Source organism: Eulemur rufifrons, chromosome 30, assembly GCF_041146395.1.
Source record: "Eulemur rufifrons isolate Redbay chromosome 30, OSU_ERuf_1, whole genome shotgun sequence".
Taxonomy (NCBI): Eukaryota; Metazoa; Chordata; class Mammalia; order Primates; family Lemuridae; genus Eulemur; species Eulemur rufifrons.
Window position 1 is genome coordinate 117,577,735 of NC_091012.1, and position 21,803 is coordinate 117,599,537.

Below are 21,803 nucleotides of genomic sequence, written 5' to 3' on the forward strand. Positions count from 1 at the left end.
TTCTACTTCTAATTCTATCCTAGTTCTTTGGCTATTTCTATTACATATGCAATTACTTCCTCCACTGAAGTCTTGAACCCCTCAAACTCATTCATAAGGGTTGGAATCAACTTCGTCCAAACTCCTGGTAATGTTAGTATTTTGACCTCCTCCCATATATCACAAATGTTCTTAATGACATCTAGAATGGTGAATCCTTTACAGAGGTTTTCAATATACCTTTCCCAGATCCATCAGAGGAACCACTATCTATGGCAGCTATAGCCTTACGAAATGTATTTCTTAAATAATAAGACTTGAAGGCAAAAATTATTCCATGATCTGTGGGCTACAGAATGGATGTTGTGTTAGCAGGCATGAAAACAAGATTAATCTCCATGTATATCTTCATCTGAGCTCTTGGCTGACCAGGTGACTTTTCAATGAGCAGTAATATTTGGAAAAGAATTTTTTTTCTGAGCAGCAGGTCTCAATAGTGGGCTTAAAATATTCAGCAAAGCATGTTGTAAACAGATGTGCTGTCATCCAGGCTTTGTTGCTCCAATTATAGAGCACAGGCAGAGTAGATTTAGTATAATTCTTAAGGGGTCTAGGATTTGCAGAATGCTAAATGAGCATTGGCTTCAATTTAAAGTCATCAGCTGCATTATCCCCTGACAAGAGAATCAGTCTATTCTTTGAAGCTTTGGAGCCAGGCATTGACTTCTCCTCTCTGGCTATGGAAGTCCTAAATGGTGTCTTCTTTAAAATCTGTTGTTTAGTGTAGCCATGCTCATCAACAATCTCAGCTAGATCTTCTGGATAACTTGCTGCAGCTTCTACATCAGCACTAACTGCTTCACCTTGCACTTGTATGTTATGGAGATGGTGCCTTTCCTTAAACCCCATGAACCAACACCTGATGGCTTCCAACTTTTCTTCTCCAACTTCCTCACCTCTGTTAGCCTTCATAGAATTGAAGAGAATTAGGGCCTTGCTTTGGATTGGGCTTTGGTTATTGCTGGTTTGATCTTCTGTCCAGACTACTCAAACTTTCTCCATATCAGCATTAACGTTGTTTCATTTTTTTGTCATTTGTGTGCCCATTAGTGTAGCACTTTGAATTTTCTTCAAGAACTGTTCCTTTTTATTCACAACTTGGTTAACTGTTTAATGCATGAGGACTAGCTTTTTGGCCTATCTCAGCTTTTGACATGCCTCCTCATTAAACTTAATCATTTCTAGCTTTAGATTTAAAGTGAGAAATATGTGACTTGTCCTTTCCCTTGAACACCTAGAGGCTATTACAAGGTTATTAATTGGCCTAATTTCAATATTGTTGTGTCCCAGGGAATACAGAGATCGAGGAGAAAAAGAGACATGAGGTAATTGCCAGTCTGTGGAGCAGTCAGAACACATACAATATTTATCAATTAAGCTCATTGTCATATATGGGTGCCCCAATTATGATAGTAACATCAGAGATCGCTGATCACAGATCACCGTAATAGTTATAATAATAATGAAAACAATTGAAGTATTGCAAAAATTATCAAAATGTGACACAGAGACATGAAGTGAGCACATGCTATTGGAAAAATGGTGCCAATAGACTTGCTTGACTCAGGGTTGCCGCTAACCTTCAGTAAAAAATGCACCATCTGTGAGACCAGTAAAGCAAAGCTCAATAAAATGAGGTATGCCTATATGTATATACACGTGTCTGTATATATATATGCCTATGTGTATTATACATTTATGTGGATGTGTGTATTACTATATATATATATCAAATACACATGCCTATGTATATACATATATATCATACATCTATATGCATATATGTGCAAAGACTAGAAATTTTTCTAGTGCTGTAGTCCAGTGTCTAGCCTATGGATGATGCAGTGGGTATTTTCTGAATACACACTCCATTTTAAGAAATCTCAATCTTTTTGAAAAGTTGGAATAATATTAGAAGTTTGGTGTCCAGTGCAAACAGTTTTTACTGTAAAAATACTATGAAAAATAAAAGTTGTGTCTAATGTATCTAATATTCATTATTTATCTTTATTTTGGGATGGGGGACAAGTTAAATTAAGGGAAACTGAGGAGAATATGTTCATTCCATGTGCAATGAGTGAAGAAGAAAAGGGAAGTGGGAGTGCTGGAAGGAAGGGAGCATGTGTCTCTGTGTCTCATTTTGGTAATTCTCACAATATTTCAACTTTTCCATTATTTTTATAACTGTTATGATGGTCTGTGATCAGTGATCTTTGATGTTACTATTGTAATTTTTGAGGGGTACCATGAACTGCATGCTACCACATGAGAGGTTTTAATACTCATAAAAGTTAATGGTTTTTATAGGAAGCACAGTCCTCCAGACCCTCCAGATTTTCTCTTCCACTAAAATTGCAAACTAAAAGTAATGAATATTTAGTACATATCAAGTGCAATAATTATAAAATGCCTGATTTGAGGTCCCACATTCAGATATCTGTTATGTAAAATATTCATTTGATTGCTAAAACATTTGAATTTGTGATCTTTTTTTAGTTCCCTAGATGAAGATTAAATTATATAAATAATTTGGCTAATAAGAAAAATAGTGAAGAAGTAAAATTTTAGTTAAAAGGAAGTCAATGAAAGGATTAATTTAGTATAAAATAATCCCATTTTAATTTATCACAGAAATGGGTTTTTAAGGTCTTGTTGCAATCAATAACATGAAAATGTAAAAATTTTTAGAAATAATAATTAAAGCAAATCCAGAAGTAGAGGAGTGGAGTCTATATTTAACTCTAGCAAATTACTTAGAAAGAAAATTATCTGTGCCATGAAAACATTCAACTGTCTGCATGAACAAATGTCTCTATCAATACACAGCCTAACTCTGTTCGCACAGGCTCAACGTGCAACAATATTTGCCTATTCACATTTTTTTTATTTAGCACCTACTATGTGATAGGCACTGCCAAGGGTATAATGAGTGAACAAGGTAGATATGGATTTTGCCCCCATAGAGGATAATTCAATAGGATTGGTCAAAACTCTATATACACAGAGGTATTTTCGACTAATTGCAAGGCATTAGGAAGAATGAAACAAAGGAGTTGAACAATTTAAATAAGACTTCATATGTTTGTTGGCCATTAGTCTATATTATTTTGAAAAGTTTCTGTTCATGTCCTTTTCCCACTTTTTGATAGGGTTGTTTGATTTTTTTCTTGGTGATTTTCCTGAGTTCTATGTAGATTCTAATTATCAGCCTTTTATTGGATATGTAGCATGCAAATATTTTCTCCCATTCTGTAGGTTGTCTGTTTGCTCTCATGATAGTTTCCTTGGCTGTGCAGAAGCTTTCTAATTTGATTAGGTCCCATTTATTTATTTTTGTTGTTGCTGTGATTGTCTTTGGGCTCTTCTTCATAAATTCTTTGCCTAAGCCAATGTTTATAAGAGTTTTTACAACATTTTCTTCTAGTTTCATACCCTAGTTTTAATACATGAGTGGATTAATAAAATGTGGTATATGTATACCATGGAGTTCTGCTCAGCCACAAAAAACAATGGTGATCTAGCACCTCTTGTGTTATCCCGGATAGAGCTGGAGCCCATTCTACTAAGTCAAGTCTCACAAGAATGGAAAAACAAGAACCACATGTACTCACCATCAAATTGGTATTAACTGATCATCACTGAAGTGCACGTATAGTAATATAACATTCATTGGGTGTCGGGCTGATGGGAGGGGGAGGAGGGGATGGATATATTCACACCTAATGGGTGCAGTATGCACCGTCTGGGGGATGGACATGCTTGAAACTCTGACTCAGGTGGCGCAAGGGCAATATATGTAACTTAAACGTCTGTACCCCCATAATATGCTGAAATAAAAAAAATTAAAATTAAAAAAAAAGACTTCAGAGTGGCAGAGGGAACAATGGTCTTTGGTATCATTTTTTTTTTTCAAAAATTCCCATGAAAGAGAGTGACTATTGTTGCATCAAGAAGCCATAATCCTACTGACCCATTTTGCCTCATCTCACATGATTTGGCTACAGGGTTCATCTGGAATCTCTATGCATAGTCCACCATACCCATGAATTTACAGGCCAAGTCTGATTCTCCTTCATTATCACAGAGGTATTACATTTTATCAGCACATGTGATAATGTGAAATGGATTCAGATGGTGAAGTAAAATTTCTTTATGCTTAGAAATAGCATTAATTAGAACACGTACTTTAGGTGTTATTAGTTAATATATTATGTTAATATAAGTTCTTGTGAGATGCAAAGAGGTAGTTTATACTAGTGGAAATAATATGTACTTTCTATTCAGACCAACTGTGCTTGAATATTAACTCTCCTACTTTCTGTGGAATTATGAGCAAGTTATTCACAACATCATCACAACCACTACTACTACCCCAGCTACCCCAGCCTCATTTTCTTATCTATAAAGTGGGAATCTATTTGAATCAGTGTTTGGGGAAGGTAAATAGTAGTCATTATACAAATGGTAACTATACTATCATTGATAATATAGTCTATGGATGCGATGAAGCCAATCAGAAAACTTTGCTATTACCAGTAATTACCAATATCATTGAATATCACAAGAAAAGTCTCTGGTAGTCAGTGAAAAAATAGAAAATAGTGCTTTGTCTTAGATAAACATATACAAAATGAATGGTGGTGACACTGTTTCAAATTAACTCATCAGTTCAGATGTATGATGCATATATAATTTTAAACGTATAATTTAGGCACCACATATGCATTTGGCTTGGTAATTTATGATATACATAAATCATACATGTATCAGTGGAAAGATACAGTTACTTTTTCTCTTCTCTTAAATCATTTTACCTGCTAAAGATGTGCAGTTTACTTCTTTTCTCTACTTTCTTTTAAAATAGTATATTTTATTTTCTCTCTTAGAGTATTTTTTTTTATTTCATCTTATTATGGGGGATACAGAATTTCAGGTTACATATGTTGCCCATGTACCGCCTGTCCCCCCAAGTCAAAGCTCCAGGCTGTCCGTTCCCCAGACAGTGTGCGTTGCACCCATCTTGTAGGTATATATCCCTCAATTAGAATTCTAGAAGAAAATGTAGGAAAGACTCTTACAAACATTGGCCTAGGCAAAGAATTTATGAAGAAGACCCCTAAGGCAATCACAGCAACAACAAAAATAAATGAATGGGACATGATTAAATTAAAAAGCTTCTGCACAGCCAAAGAAACAGTCACGAGAATAAACAGACCACCTACAGAATGGGAAAAAATTTTTGCATACTACACATCAGATAAAGGACTGATAACAAGAATCTATTTAGAACTCAGGAAAATCAGCAAGAAAAAATCAAACAACCTTATCAAAAAGTGGGCAAATGACATGAATAGAAATTTCTTAAAAGAAGATATAAGAATGGCTAACAAACATATGAAAAAATGCTCAACATCCCTAATCATCAGGGAAATGCAAATCAAAACCACAGTGAGATATCACTTAACCCCAGTGAGAATTGCCTTTATCAAAAAATCTCAAAACAACAGATGTTGGCGTGGATGTGGATAGACAGGAATACTCATACACTGCTGGTGGGACTGCAAACTAGTGCAACCCCTGTGGAAAGCATTATGGAGGTATCTTAAACAGATTCAAGTAGACCTACTATTTGATCCAGCAATCCCATTATTGGGCATATACCCAAAGGAAAAAAGGTCATTCTGTAACAAAGACACATGTACCTGAATGTTTATAGCAGCACAATTCACAATTGCAAAGATGTGGAAACAACCCAAATGCCCATCAATACATGATTGGATTAGTAAGCTGTGGCATATGTATACCATGGAATATTACTCAGCTATAAGAAATAACAAAGATATGATATCTTTATGGTTCTCTTAGAGTATTTTGAAACTATGTAACCATTTACTACACCAAAATGTTTTGAAAATTGGGCATTTAAAGGTAAATGAAGGGCCTCTTTAGAATTCAGTGCCTAAAACTAGATGTTTCTCATTCCTGATCTGAGATAAGAGCTATTTCTACCACTAGCAAAGAGTTACAGTCATTCTGGGTACTGCACTTTAAGGGAGAAATAGTTTTTCTTGACAATGGGCAGTGAGACCGTCAATTAGCAGTTGTATAAGAGTGAAGTAGCTAAACTTCTGTTCTAAAGGAACTGAAATTTTCACACATAACCATTAAACACAAGGATAGTTATGGACACTTTTGATCAAAGTGCCTGTCTCCCGCTGGTATTTATTATAATAGGACCTAGACAAATAGTCCCTCTCAAGAGCATGTGCTGAGCACCCATAAGTAGCAAGACATCCTACTGTGTGGTATGATATTATAATAATTTGGGTTCAGGTGTTTCTTGCACTGACGGGCGCTGAGAGAACAGGTACAAACACAGTATATAAAGGAAACGATGGCATGAAGACACATATGCACAGCAGTGCTGGGAGGCTCCAGGGTAGGAGAGAGAGGAAGAGAGAGATGGGTTAATCAGGAGCTGTTCTCTGGGAAAGATTGCCTAAGCCCTGACTGACGTCTGACATTGATTAATCGATACTCTATCCTAGTGTTTAACAAGTGTTCCACCCAGAAAGTCTTCTGTAATATTTAACTTCACTTCCTTCAGCTTCAATTTATGCACATTTCTTTTGTCCTCTCTTCAAGAGAGCTAGACAGCAGGCAGGAACAAAACCCTTTCTATTCATATATCTAAAGGGCTTTCTTTTTCTGTCATGCTTCAGTCTTCTCCAGGCTAAGGAAAAACAAACAATAAAAAAATTAGTTTAATCATTCCTCAAAGGGACTATTTAATTTGACTGCTTAATAAATAATAAGCTTTGATACTGTGCTTTAAGTGTTTACTCTTTGGAAAGAAATTTAATAATTCTGACAGTGATGTGGAAAGAATTATTTGATTTGTATTTTAAAACAAACTTACATTCAAAGCCCAAAACAAAATCTTGTGAAATAAGAGGTTTATAGTGTAAAATTAATGTTAGGATTATTGAGATTATTGAGCTAATACTAGTATTTATTCATATAAATTATATTAATAACTTATGCCACATTATTGCATTTTACTTTTTTTGAAAGTAGAAAGTGTCTTTGTGTCTACGTAATAGTATTATTATGTAATTCTAGAAGATATTGGATTAATTTTTTTTAACTTTAGTGAGTTTCACAGAGACCTCTGTTTCTTTTCTCTGCACGGGAAGCTACATTTTTGTGCTCCTGTGTACCAGGCAGAAATTGATCTGAAATACATGTGGAGTCTCCAAGGGTATATTTAAATTTAGTAATTTTATTGCTAACTGTGAAGTTAATCTGCACTATATGGGTTCTTTTCCCCAGGAAACTGAAACAGCAGTTCAAGCTAAACAACCGGATGTGGAAGGGATTTTGTCTAAAGGGCAGCATTTGTACAAGGAAAAACCAGCCACTCAGCCAGTGAAGGTAATGAAGCAACCGCTAGCAATATCCATTACCTCATAATGGGTTATGCTTCCCCTGTTGTACATTTTCCATTGACGTGGTCTATTTATAATCAATGAAATAACTTGTAAGGAAATATTGCCCATACTGTAATAGCAGAGGCAAAGCTGTCTTTTTGATCAACATATCTTATTTATATATTGTGATCTTAAAGCTATTAACGAGTCATTGCATAAAAGGACTCATTTCTGTCCTGGTGTGCTGCCATCAATACCAAAAGTAGTCCCACCTTCAAGGTAGATTAAATTCTTTGGGGTTTTATTGCTTTGCTTGCCAGCCTTGATGCTTTTCATATTGTTTGGCTTAATTCAAATCAAGCTACTGCATCATACTGTCTGTCTCTAACAGCTGTAAAGAATCACAATATAGTCTGTGACCTTTCTTTTCTCTGTTGCTCTTTCTCATGAAAGAGGAAAATTGGCATTCGGGCTTCAGTACTTTATTGGGTCAAGAATTTTTAGTGAAATGTCATGTAATTGCTTCTCTCTTTGGTAAAAAGGTGGCCTGGGAGAAATCTTTCTACTTCTTTTCCTTCTCCATGTGCATTTTGAAGTCTAGGGCACATTTATTCACAAGCTCTTACAAGAGGAGAGAGATGGAAAGCCAGGTCAGTTTTCAAAAAATAGCTAATCAATGGATTCCATTTGCAAATGAGAGTCCAGTGATAAATAGAAGTTAGAAACACGATATCTTATTCTCTGTACCTGATCAAAATTATAATGTCTCCCATTATGATGAAGGTTCCCAAGAGCCTGTAATGGTGGCTGTTTATTGATCAGTCTTGGTTTTCTCAGCTAATGTTACAGGCTGAGATATAGTGAGCCTTGCTCTCATGTTTAAAACTGCTCTAAAACAGTACAGGTCAATAACCTCATTATACAAAACCAGTTTGTCCTTGCAAACAACATTACCATGACTTAGACCCTGTCTCTAAGGTCACCGTTTAGTTTCCCTTGTGTTTGGCCCAAGCATCATTTCTAGACAATTGTTTGTTTTTCTTACAGTTTACAAGGGACTTTTCCTTAGGCAAATTTAAAGTTTGGGCCTGTACAGAATGTCCAAACACCAAATGCTAAAAGGCACACGTTTTTCTGTAGATATCAACATACATTTATTCAGGAATATATTGCCCCCACTCCTAAAATCCAGAAAAATAATTTGCATCCAATTCTAAGCCTGGTATGATCATTTTCCATAAACTAACAATATGTTCAGTATTTAGACTGGAAAGCTATGGAAAGTCCTGAAAGCTGCAGATTTTAGGGTTTCTGTTGATGTTTTGAAGAAAGCCAGTCCCCAGAGTGGTTAACAGAATGACTTTCATTGTAGCAAACCATGAAATGGACAAATGAACCATTGCATAAGTCCATTCTATCTACCATTGGTTGATTCTCAAAGCCTTTATTCCATATGGCATATGACTATGAACCAGGGTTTGGCACTAATTGTTACTGATAACATATGTACATTTAATTTGGCTTTTACTTTTGTGCTTTTGTAAATAATGAGAAGGAAAAGTCTTAATTGAAAGTCAAGGAGAAAAAATTTTGCTTTCATTATATGTAAAACAATCCAAGCAGTTGATGCTAACTTATCACACCTCCACCCACACACTCAACTCTTGGGTCAATTGGAGATCAGAATTGGGATCTGCCACGAGTGAGCATATCTACTTTCTACTGTTGCATTAGTGATGCAAAGAGGAGTTACTTTTCTGAACGGAAAAGAAAGAACGAGGAGCTATAATTTCCCTTCTCTTTCACGTCCCTTACAGCCATTTTGTAGTAGTCAGCACTGTTTTTTCTTTCCTTCTTTTCTCCTTCCTTGTTTCCCCATTTCCTCTGAATTCAGCTCATTTAGGAGAAGCAGAACATAAGTGAAAATCTATTTCTGTCCTACCACTTCTCCCTTGGGTTTGGAGAAGAATCAACATATCAAGTTGATAGGGGAAAAAAGGCAAGATTGATTTGGAAGTTATGGAGTGTGAAAAAATAGTTGATTCACACATCACTCTTGATATGGACCATGACCTTGGAAATACCTGAAGATTAGCTGGAGTTTGTTGTAGACTGAAACACTATAGAGGTAACCTCACAGTTTGAAACATAACACCCAGCAATACAAGGTAGAAAGCTGTAAGGACTGTTTAAATCTCTGCATGGATCAAAAACGTCTTTTTAAAGGTTAGGGATGATTTTTCTAAAGGGTGATCCATTGCTGTGATAGGGCATGAACAAAGCCTTTTCAACTTTGAGTCCATATATCGAAATTTTAAAATTGTGCTATTTCTAATGTCTCTTCCTTAACTCTGAGCTTTCTCATCTCTTAATAGAAGGGAAAAGGATCTGAATAGCCTCCAGTACATTTTCATGAGAGAAGTTTGTTTTGGTTTTTTGTTTTCTGCTTTATTTCGGAGGGGGAGATGCATGTGGAAACTATAACAGTTGTGAAGAAGAAGGTGATATTCTTTAAAAAGAGAATGAAAGTCACTCATGATATGTATGTGTAAGCTCCAGTATTTAAATGGATAATTAATATGTCCACTGCTTGCAGACATTCTAATTAAAGACATATTAGATGGAAAATGCTTCTGTCTCAGGAAATTGACTGTCTATTGGCTCCTCCAAGTTCTGCATCAGACAGCCTGTCTGTCCAGCTCCTACACTCACCTCCCAAGCTGAGTTCTGATTGGAAGCTGGGCTCATCCCTGTTCAGCTTCTTTCCTTTTCCTTCTTTTCCTCACTTCATCAACTTCTCTAGAATTTCTTTAATTTTCATATATGGTATATTTTTGGTTTCCTTTTTTTTAATCTCTGAATAACCAACTTATTTCTTATTTTCTTTGAGGATTTCCCATAAAAGTTCAAATATGTATTATAAGACAATCCTAGTAATGACATATATGTAGTACTAGATCTCTGATGCAAAATCACTGGAAAAATCTTAGAATGGTATGATTAAAGAACTAAGTTTCCTTGTTTTGCTTTTCAATTCTCTTTCTCTCTCTCTCTCCTCCTCTCCCCCTCTTATACACACCCTTTTTATTTAATTTCATTTGTATGTTCTTCGTTCATGTTAACTTCAGACATTATTGAAGAATGATTATATAAGTTAGATAAATTGTTTAAAATTTTGCCAAAGTTATAATCTTTGGTAATAGTATTTTATGATAATACCATAGATGAAATAGATTTTAATATGTTCTATTTTCCGCAGAGCAAAATGGATCCTCAATAACACCCCATTTAGCAGTTCAATAGCAACAAAAACAACTGCCATCTGTAACAATATCAATAACTACAAAAGAAATAAACCATTTGTTAATTGATTTTTTAAATTGTTCTTTTTTTAACTCTCTTGAACGTAAGCATTTCGATGCCATTTTCTTCTATTCATATTTGTTTTTTAACCTTATTTGAAAAACTACTCTTTCTGTTATTTTTTAAATGTATGTATATATTTTTAAATGCATATATCACCTTCCATATATTAGAACTGAGAGCATTAATGTAATTTTAAATGTCTCTGTTACTTTCTGAAGTGATAAGTTGAAGCCAGCTGGCTTGCTTTGCTAACTTTTTATATTATTGAAAGAAATATTGCTTACATAAACCTAACAATATATTTTACTTACTGCTCTTGAATTATTTTTAAATGTAACAGACAAAGTAAGGTGTGAGGAGCCTTCTATATTTGGCCAAAGGGTTCCATCCTAACCTTTAACACAAAATAATTGCTGTAGACAAATGGTCAAGAGGTCAATTATAATCTTTCAGGCATCATTTCCTCGGATATAAGCTGCAAAATGACAGCATCATTAGTCATTTTCAATTACAGTCAATCACAACCAGGGATGTTTCATTTTCCCAGCTGTTTTGTTGTTAATTAACTAGATTAAGCTATTTTTTATTCTCTCAACGAGTTTGTTCTACTGCCAACATCAACATCTTACATTTCCAAGAATTTCCTTAGGGTTTATTTTTTGCCTAAAAATCTTTAATATATTACTCACAACAGATGTATGTCTCAAGATTTATTTATTGTATAACAGGTCAAGTGGTGTCTTCTTGGTCAAAATGTTGCCCAATTAAATATTATGATTATAACAGTATCAGAAGTTGATTAGTATCTTGTTGGTGAAAATATTGCCCAATTAAACATTATAATTATAACAATATTTGGATTTTGTAAATCATCTACTGTGGATCTGATCTCATTTACTTGGTGTAATTTTTTTTCTAACATCAGAAATCAACAGAGAATTAACAGACATAAGTTGTCCCCTCAAATCAGCAAGTCTATTTTGTCTGGCATATTTAGTGAGCACAATTTCCATGCCAATAACAACAGAAAAAGTTGGGAGAGGAGTTAAAGAAAGAAAGTAACAATATTAGAAGTATTTTATAATTTATTAATAGATGAGTAGCAGTGTTTTATTTTTTTAAAAAATACAGGTTTTCTTTGTAATTGCAAAAAATGTTTTAGACTATAAGAGGTTGAACAAACGCTAATCACAATGCTTGAACATGGGGAGAGTTCCACTTTTCCAATGAGAAGGTAAAATTTATAGATTTTGAACAACCTGTAAACATAAGCATTTAGAGATAAGAATGAGATTGTCAAATGTCTAATTATATTTAAGTTCTTAATTGAGTAGCACTTCCATATTTGCAAATCTTACATTTTAAAAAATAACACACTGATTTAGAAATATTGCTTTTGCCATATTTATATTTTGTGCAACAATTTCATTCAAATTCTTCATTTGTATTAATATATTTTAGAATTCCAGAGCTCATAGTCTTTCTTCTTATTTGCAATATGGCATTGTTTGAATCCCCACATGACTAGAAGGTGAGAGGATTAAAGCAGGGTTAGAGATGTCATTGTTAAAGGAGTAGCAGTGCCTCATATTAATCATTCCTGTGATGGCTGAGTGGCCTCGTTTCTGTCTTGTTCCAAACATGGCCATGGGGTGGCCTTGTCTCTATCTAGTTTATTTTCTGTGAGTGTTTTTTACATTCAGCTAGGACCATCACAGACTAGCTACCATCTACCAGCAGGGCCATTTTTTACTTTCTCAATGCCATCATTGAATTTTTTTAGCCCAAACTTCAATATCCATTCACAAAGTATTAAGAAAGTTGATCTGTTATTTTTCTTAGTTATGAATTTTGGTTTCCCCAATAAACTAACTTATTGTTTCACTTTTTATTGTTTGACTTTTTAAAATGATCTTAAAAGACTTGCTTACAATGACCAACACCACTGGTGATTGTGAGGTTATACATCAGGAATAATTGCTGGTGGTTTATTAACTTTCTTTGCCTCCTTTTTTGATTAAGCAAATTCTGTCATAACCCTTCTATAAACATTCCAAACTCACATCTCCTGAGGTTATTTCAGGCTAATGTGCAATATTGTTGTTCTAAATAAAACAACTGAGACACAGGAGACATTTTAAAGGCTCTAATATGAGCTGACTTTCTTTTCTGAGGAAATATTTGGGTGAAAAGTCTCAATTTACTTACTCAGTAGCTCATACTGGAACTAGGCAAGCACTTTAGAGATTTGAGTTTCAACTCTGGTCCTCAGTTGTAATAATTACCTTTATAGAGACAGACAGAGACATACATGTTTCAGTTGCAAAGTTCACATGCATGTCTGTGTATATATAGCCATAGGTAGATTCCTTTATTTATTCAGCAGATATTAATTGCATACTTCACATTGACACAAGAGAAAGATACACTGTTGTTCAATTTTGGAAATCTCAAACTCAAATAGAGTTTAAAACATTTTATATATGTTTTTACAAATAAATGATTTTGTTTTTATGATCGTATTGAACAAATGACTTTTTCTTACTTACATCACACCTCAAATAACATCTATTTCTAGAATGCTTTCTTAATGGTAAATTCAATATTTTAAAAATGCATAAAAATTTGAGGAAGGAAAGCAGCCACAATTTTATCTACCGTAGTAAGTCATTAGTTCTTTTATTTAAAATATTTTATTTTTATTTTTTATAGATACATAATAGTTGTGCATGTTTTTGTGGTACATGTGATATTTTTGATACAAGCACACAATGTGTAATGATCAAATCAGGATGATTGGGATATCCATCACCTTAAATATTTATCCATTTTAAATTTAAAAAGAGAACTGTATTCAGAAATCACTTTTTCTTTTCTTTTCCAAATATTTACTATATATTATTATATATTTGTTTTTATTTCAAAGAATTAAGGGTATACAAATGTTTTTGGTTACATGGATCACTTTTGTAATGCTTGAGTCATGGCTATAAGTGTGCCCATCACCCAAATAGTATTCATTCTCCCCGTTGTATAGGTTTTTGCCCCTCTCCTTTTCTCTCCTTCCCTCTGCTTGATTTACACTGAGTTTTGGATTCCTATGTGCACATGTGTGCTCATTGGTTAATTCCAATTTAATAGCGAGTATATGTGGTGTTTGTGTTTCCATTCCTGGGATACTTCACTTAGGGTAATGGTCTCCAGTTCCACCGAAATTGTTGCAAAAGGCACTAATTCATCCTTTTCTTATGGCTGAGTAGGGCTAATATCCAGAATCTACAAAGAACTCAAGCAAATCAGCACGAAAAACACAACCCCATTAAAAAGTGGGCAAAAGACATGAACAGACACTTTCCAAAAGAAGATAGACAGTGGCCAATAGACATATGAAAAAAAATGGTCCAAGTCACCAATCAGGGAAATGCAAATTAAAACACCAATGAGATAACACCTTGCCCCTATTATAATGGCTTTTATTAAAAAGTCAAAAAGCAACGGATGTTGATGTTGATGCAGAGCAAAAGGAATGCTTATACACTGTTGGTGGGACTGCAAATTAGTATAACCCTTATGGAAAATAGTATGGAGATTCCTCAAAGAACTAAAAATAGACCTACTGTTCAATCCAGCAATCCCACTACTGGGTATCTACACAAAGGAAAAGAATTCATTTTATCAAAAAGACACCACCACTTGAATGTTTATTGCAGCACAATTCACAATTGCAAAGATGTGGAATCAACCCAAGTGCCCATCAATTCATGAGTAGATTAACAAAATGTGGTATATGTATATATACCATGGAGAAATCACTTTTTCTTATAATTAATTCTTGCTCTTCATGAAAAAGAAATTTCACATCTTTTGATATTAATATAATTGTCTTAACATTTAACGAATATTTCCAAGCAAAGTATATACAATAGAAAATCATGCTCAGCTGCAAAAGTCACCTATAATGAAACTAAATTTACCATTAAAAATGCTCTCAAAGTTTCTCCATTTGGGTAAAATATGAATCCACTCTGATTGTTGAATTTGGAGCTCTCATGAGGAAAACCTAGGACCTGAAATTTAGTTAGCATATTCGAAGTTTAAAACTTCTGGAAATCTAGTAAAGAATAGGACATAAAAACTATTATCCCATTGATTTGATATTTAAAGAAGTTGGGATTTAAACATATATTTGGTTCCCTTAAATTTGCTTATGGATTATTAACACTCATAGCAAATCATTACCTTTTACAGATTTTTATTGAACATTGCTTAAAGTTTATTATATGAGGAACAGTGCACTAGTCACTATAGCCAAACATTTTTTGCTGTCCAAAAGAATTTTACAGCTTAATAGAAAAGATGAGAGAATAGGCAATGTAGGCACACGCCAGAGAAACAAAAAGCAAAATGAAACAAAACATAAAAGAACTCACAGAATGTATAAATACTCAATTTCAACTCTAAAGTACACCAAATTCTTGAAGAAGTTGCAAGAGTGTTTTTTGTGACCAGTCAAATCAAGAACTGTAGGCGTTTCAGAAGTTATCTCATATGCTAATATATATGAAAGATTGGGGAATTTACAGTTCTGAACTTATTGTACTTTTGACCCTTAGATGTTTGTGGCACAGTGGAAATTCTACTTAATTTCAAAAATTCACCTCTACATTTGAAATTATAGTAACCCCTTATTTACCTCTCTGAAAATAACAGTAGGAAAAGTAACATTTGAGTAAATGGATAGACTGTTGAAAGTTTCTATATTAATAAAAGGGAAATTGAATATACAAACATGTTATTTCCCAGATAACCAAAACCTATTCCTTTAAGCACTGAAATATTTTTATTGTAACTATTTTAATGAAAACTTTTATTGACTATCTTTTGTTTTGCTTCATTAAGCAGTGCATAATATCTAACCAACAATTTTATAGTACTTCACAGTTCACAAAATTCTTTTCACATAAAACATCTCATTTAGTTTCTCCAACAAAGCTGTGAGTTAGGTGGTAGTATTATATCCAGGTTTCAAGGATGATAAAATCGAGTAACCTATCTGATTTGCTAGAGGATCACACAACCAGTAGTAATGAATTAGTACAGAAATCTAAGACTTCTCATTCTAAATTACAATGAGGTAGTTTAAACTTTTTTTAATTTTCAAGGTCATCATTATAATATCAGTTTTTGCTCTGCTTAGTGATACATGTAGAACATGATGAAGTTCAATGCAACTCACTCTTTCTTCAGTTGAGACCCAGATGAAGTGCTTAATTTGCTTTTAGAAGGCAGGCTGTAAGATAAATACATAACTTTTAATATTAGAATCAAATGCAATTCAGTGAGATGCTTAAACCATGAGAAAAAAGTGGAACCTAAGTCAACTGTAGGAAAAGCAAACTTTCATTTTTCTTTGTCCACTCACTCTGGGACCATATGCCTATTGAGTGGAAGGATGGGCAGACCCAGCAGTATTTAAATCAATCTCTATTCTCCATATCTATCTCTTTCTTTCTCTCTCTCCCTTTCTCTCTCTCTCTCCCTCCTCCTTTCTTTCTCTCCCCTTTTTCTCTCTCTCCTCCTCCCTTCCCCCCATAATCACATATAGGATATTTCCTATAAATTAAATGGTGTATGATGAGACCTCCCCATATGTTGAACTGTCATCTCCTCACTAAATGACTATGATTACCACATTTCTCATTATATAAGTTCTTATGCTTATTGTCTCCTCCCTATTATCTATTGCTACTTCTGTTATCAGCATGGTTACTTCCAGTTGAATATTAAGTATTCTGTCTTTGTGGAGTTACAGAAACTTCACAGGGGAACCAAAAGATTTAAATGTATTATTTTATTATTCACATATATTATTAACTAGCCTTTTACAATATTTAATTCTCAGTGTTTAGGCTCTGATATCTGGACTTAAAAATATTATCCATGTGTCATGACCTTCAATGGTAGTTTTCCTCAATGATAAGAGGCATTTTTTTGATGGCTTTGGATTCAAGGCTGATTTACTAATAAATAAAAAATCATATTCTTTGATATGCTAGCAAATGTTTAGCAACATGTATTCGGGGTGAAAAAATTAAAAGTCTTGATTCTACTCTCAACTTGATGTCAGACACAATAGACATAACCTCAAGAACATAAACGATGGTTAAATTAGGAAGTGATGAATTTTTAGTATATATTACCTTTTTTAATACAGATTATTTAATTTTAAGTTTACATAATTTTTTATTAATGTTTGTGCTTAACAACCAATTAACAAAATTTCTTAAATGTGACAATAATATCCTACCACCATTTCCTTTCCTGCTTTATCCTTGTAAAATATGTAATATTATTTATAAGTATATTTGAAATTTATAAACTACCTTGTATTATAAATTTTTGTTTCTTATCTTTTTGAAAATTGATGACTGTGTTTTAAGGACCCACCCATATTGTTCCACATACACCTAGTTTGTTGATTTTAACTGTTGCATATACTAATGTGTGAATATGATCAATAGAGAGTTTTGTTTGTTTTCTGTTTTTTAACTTATTCCCATGTTTCTGCTGGCAATCACCAATTGCAACTGAAGTTGTAGCTCTCTGCTTTAGGCAAGTCTTGTTCTTCCATTCATTACCACCTAGTCCTTATAGGAGCCTGAATTTGTGACTCTTGCTAGGAGATTGATTTTTCAAATACAGTCTAGTTCAAGAATTATAAAAGCCTAATAAAATGATTACATACATGGAAAATCTACATGGGCTCTTTCAAGTCCTCTAAAATGTCATTCATCAATGACATTCATATTGTAGTCAAGTTAGGAGGAGAAAAATTCGATTATCTCTTTCTTTTTTCCTTCATTCAAGTAGCCATTTTTATATAATTTGATTCAATTCAGAAATATTTACTGAACCCCCATCAGTAGGAAGCACTGGATTGGATATGAGGAAAACACCATGCAAGGAATAGAAGACCCAGTACCTGCCCTCCAAATAGCACATAGTCTAACTAACTGGAAAGACACACACTGATAAGGTAGACTTGAAGAAACACCTTCATAGAAAGTTTCTCTTCAGCACTTACCAGCTCAAAATCTCAACTACCACAGATGAGAAAATAAACACACACACACACACATACACACTCTTCTATCTTTGTCTACATGGCCAAAGCCTTCAGCCAGGTCCTGACCACTTCTCACTCCAATTACCACATTATTCTCCCAACACATGTCTTTGCTCCCCCCGATAAAGCCTCCACACTGTAAGAAGCATAAATCTTATTATATAACTCCTCGCTCTAAACACTTCCATCCACTCTCTGGTTTTAGAAGACAATCTAATAATCTCACCTTACAAGGCTTTAATAAATTGCCATTGGATCCGTCCTAAAAGTTTTGGATTGTTCCTTATAAACACGGTAGTCCAGATAATCAGTCTATTTTTTCTTGAAAAGACTCATGTCTCTTGTTTCTGTGGCTTTGCACCTGCTTTTTTGTCTGTCTGTAATGCCCTTTTCTTTACCTGGCACTCAAACGGTCCCTTTCTAAAAAAGTCCTAGTCATCTTTTAAGACCAATTCAGGTGTGAGCTTTATGGGTAACTTATTGACCTCGTCAGGCTGAGTAAGCTGTTCCCTGTTGTATCTTGTTGAAATCATTATTATTTCCTAAAAACTCTGCTGTAATTTATTTGCATGCCTGTTTTCTCCACAAGGCTGTGAATGCTTAGAGTTATTATCTTCATTTTTGTAAGCTTAGTAACTGGCACAGAGACTGGCACAGAGTAGCAGCTGAACTTTTTTTCTTGAATGGATAAACAAATGCATGCATGTTTTTATTGAAATGATTAGCATTAGGTTAATGATTAGTATTAAACCACACCACACACCACATATATAAAACATTCTAGTTAGGTTGGGTTCATTACTATTCCTGTTTATTCAATAGCTCTCTAAAAGGTTTGTAGTTTCTGGCTCTTCCAACTTTGATTCTTCAGAATAGAAATGCAATTTCTGTTAACGTATTCATTTTAACCAAATCCAATGTCAATAAAATTATTTATATTCCTCACAGCATAAGCATGGGAATTTACAGCTATATAAAAATGCTACTAACCCTCATAGGCACTCATAAAGCTTTTAAGAGTAGTGCTACTATATTAGTAATGTACTGCTAGTTCTAACAAGTTGAAAATTTCAGTGCCTTAACACCCGATAGGAGTGATTTTCTTGCTCATGTGACAGTCTAGTGTATGTGTTCCTGGCCAAGCAGCTTTCCGGAATGTGTTATTACAGAAACCTAGGTTCTGTCAATCCTGTGGCTCTGCCCTTGGTGACTTTTCTCTACTAGGGTTTCTCTAGAGAATTAAGTCCTATTGAAAATTATTTGAGGGCCTATTTTGTTATTTTTTCAAAGATAGTACATATCTAGTTCATCTTAGATGCTTGGGTAACTCATCAGGTATAATGGATGCCTTAGGCTTTGGTCATGGACTATCAGTATCAACATCATCTGGAAAAGTATTAAAAATGCAAATTCTTGGGCCTCACCCAAGACCTACTAAACCCAGAACTATGGGGCTTCTACACAGCAGTCAGTGTTTAACAAGGCCTCCAGGTGATTCTGTTGATCCTAAAGTATAAAAACCACTGCTCTAGGGCAATAGGACTTAACTCTCTTCACCTTCACCTCATAGTTGTGAAGTTTTACCCTAGGACCTTAGAGTCCTCTGCTTCCAGTGAATGGAAAGGGAAAGATAGAGTGTAGAAACCTCACAACCTCACCCACTTTTTGAAAGCATCAGCCTGGAACTGACAAACATCACTTCTGCTCACATTCTACTGGCTATAACTAATCATATGCCTGCCCAGTGGTGAGTTGGAGCCAGCTTATGTCAGCTCAGGAGGGATTATTGTTAAATTTTCAGGCATTTTGTAAACTACTTGATGTTATCTCGGTAATTTAAAGTTGACCATGGTGGGAGTATTTACACTACAGAAATTGGCAAACACTAAAATCAGAATGTTTTTTTCTCCCCTGGAGAGCCAGTTGTTAAACATCCACCAGCACACCACTGGCCATATACAGGCTTGGCTGACTCCACGGGGAGTTCTGCAGCTGAAATAGCCTTTCAAACTTGTCCTGCTTTGAGCCAAGTTGGCCAGGCCTTTACAGCCTCATCTTCATCAGTCATTGAATGAGGGCTACCCAGGGAAGGGCGTACCCTTGCACAAGGCAGCTGTCTGCAGCTGAGGCAGTCCCTGAAGAATGTCCACTGACATCATTTCCATCATCTAGGACAAGAATCTTTCCTTGAAGGGGGCTCTGGATGGCATATCCCCATGTCTACCACAGCCCCTCCCCCTAAGAGGTTCTGATATAATTGATCTGGGATGAACCAGGGCATTAGGACCTTTAAAAAGTTATCTGGATAATTCTAGTATGCAGCCACACTTGATACTATTTTAAGAAGTCAAGCCAATTTCTGAAGGAACTGTTTGTTTGTTTTGTTTTCACTAATGTTTCCACTCTACTTCCTTAAATGAAATTGTGCCTGAAGGAAAAGTCTGCATGCAGCAAACAATCAATAAATATTTGTAGGGTGGTCGGCTAAAATAATTATCATTCCTTTGAAGGGAATTCTACCCAGAAAAAAATTAATTTAAAAGTAAAATATAATAGAAATCCAATAATATATTCACAAAAGAGATTTATAACTTCATGAATTAAGTTATCTTCAAAGTGTTAATCAAATAAGTAATGTGTATGCTTTTCTATTCAAGAGGAAGTTGGAAGATCTGAGCTCTGAGTGGAAGGCGGTAAACCATTTACTTCAAGAGCTGAGGGCAAAGAGGCCTGACCTGGCTCCTGGACTGCCCACTATTGGAGCCTGTAAGTATGCTGGATCCCACTCCCTTTGGCTTTAGCTATTTATTCAAAAGAATGGCTGTGAAATGATCTCAGGGTGAAAGAGCAAATTTGTTCCAATTCTGAAGATAGTGATAAAGCTTTGTGTTATTGATTATGCAACTAGTCTTAGAGTAAGTTCCTTGGAAATTGATTCAAAGTGTTGCATGACAAAGGTATATTGAGGAGTGTTTTCTGGAGATTCATTTAAAAGGAAGAATGAAGCACAAGGGAGACAGTGGTAGAGTCTGAAATGTGATTTGGCTGCAAGAGAGGCCTCGGCCAGTCATGCAGGAGCCCTAGAGCTGAGCTGGCTCTGCAGAGCTGTCCTGAATTGCAGGGAGCGGGCCTCCACACTTGGCGCCAGCCATTGCCCATGGCTGCCCCCTGAGAGCTGAGGGACAACTTGGAAGAGTTTTCTGAGGCTGAAGGCAATTAACCAATATTCCCAGCATCCAGGGATGCATGCGTTGTCCCTGAAGAGGGGATCAGGGTGAAGCGTCAGAGTATCCACTAACACTAAATACACGAGGTTGCCATCTGAATGAAACCTATATCATTTAGACAATAGTCTTCAACTATGCCTATAAAAATCAGAGAAACCACAGAAACACACACAGTCCTCCTAGCAGCACCTCTCTCTGTCCCATTTGCAAATAATTTTCAAGAGCTCTTCCATTTTTAGTTCAAGAAACAGAAAAATGGACTGTGACTACCACAAGCTGACTTGGAGAGGAATGTTTCTTCATTCAGTTATAGTTTTAACTTTTGTTTTCACTGCATATTTTCAGTCTATTTTATTTCACTTCCTATTCAGTTGTTGATAGAAGGTATGCATAAATTCTCATGACAAAGGTAAGGCTGGCTTTCACTCTCAGAGGAAAGAAGCCAGAAAACTTCTTTGCTATACCATTCTATAATTAGGCAGAACTAAAAACATCTTTGGGTGGTTTTTTTTTTTTTTTTTACTTGTCTACTTTTCAAAGATCAAATGATTGAAGCATTAAAGCATAGTGACTGCTTCTTCGGGTAAAGTTGATTTTTATTTTATATAAAGTAGA

General features: G+C 34.9%; 1 protein-coding gene across 1 annotated transcript in view; it reads left to right on the top strand.

Annotated features, from left to right (window-relative positions):
* Nucleotides 1-21,803, top strand: part of DMD (dystrophin) — a 1,602,346-nt gene that overhangs the window by 901,458 nt on the left and 679,085 nt on the right. The window contains exons 44-45 of the mRNA XM_069463910.1: nt 7,372-7,473; nt 20,619-20,727. Of these exons, the coding sequence (XP_069320011.1) occupies nt 7,372-7,473; nt 20,619-20,727 (211 nt within the window). The remainder of the gene's footprint in view (nt 1-7,371; nt 7,474-20,618; nt 20,728-21,803) is intronic.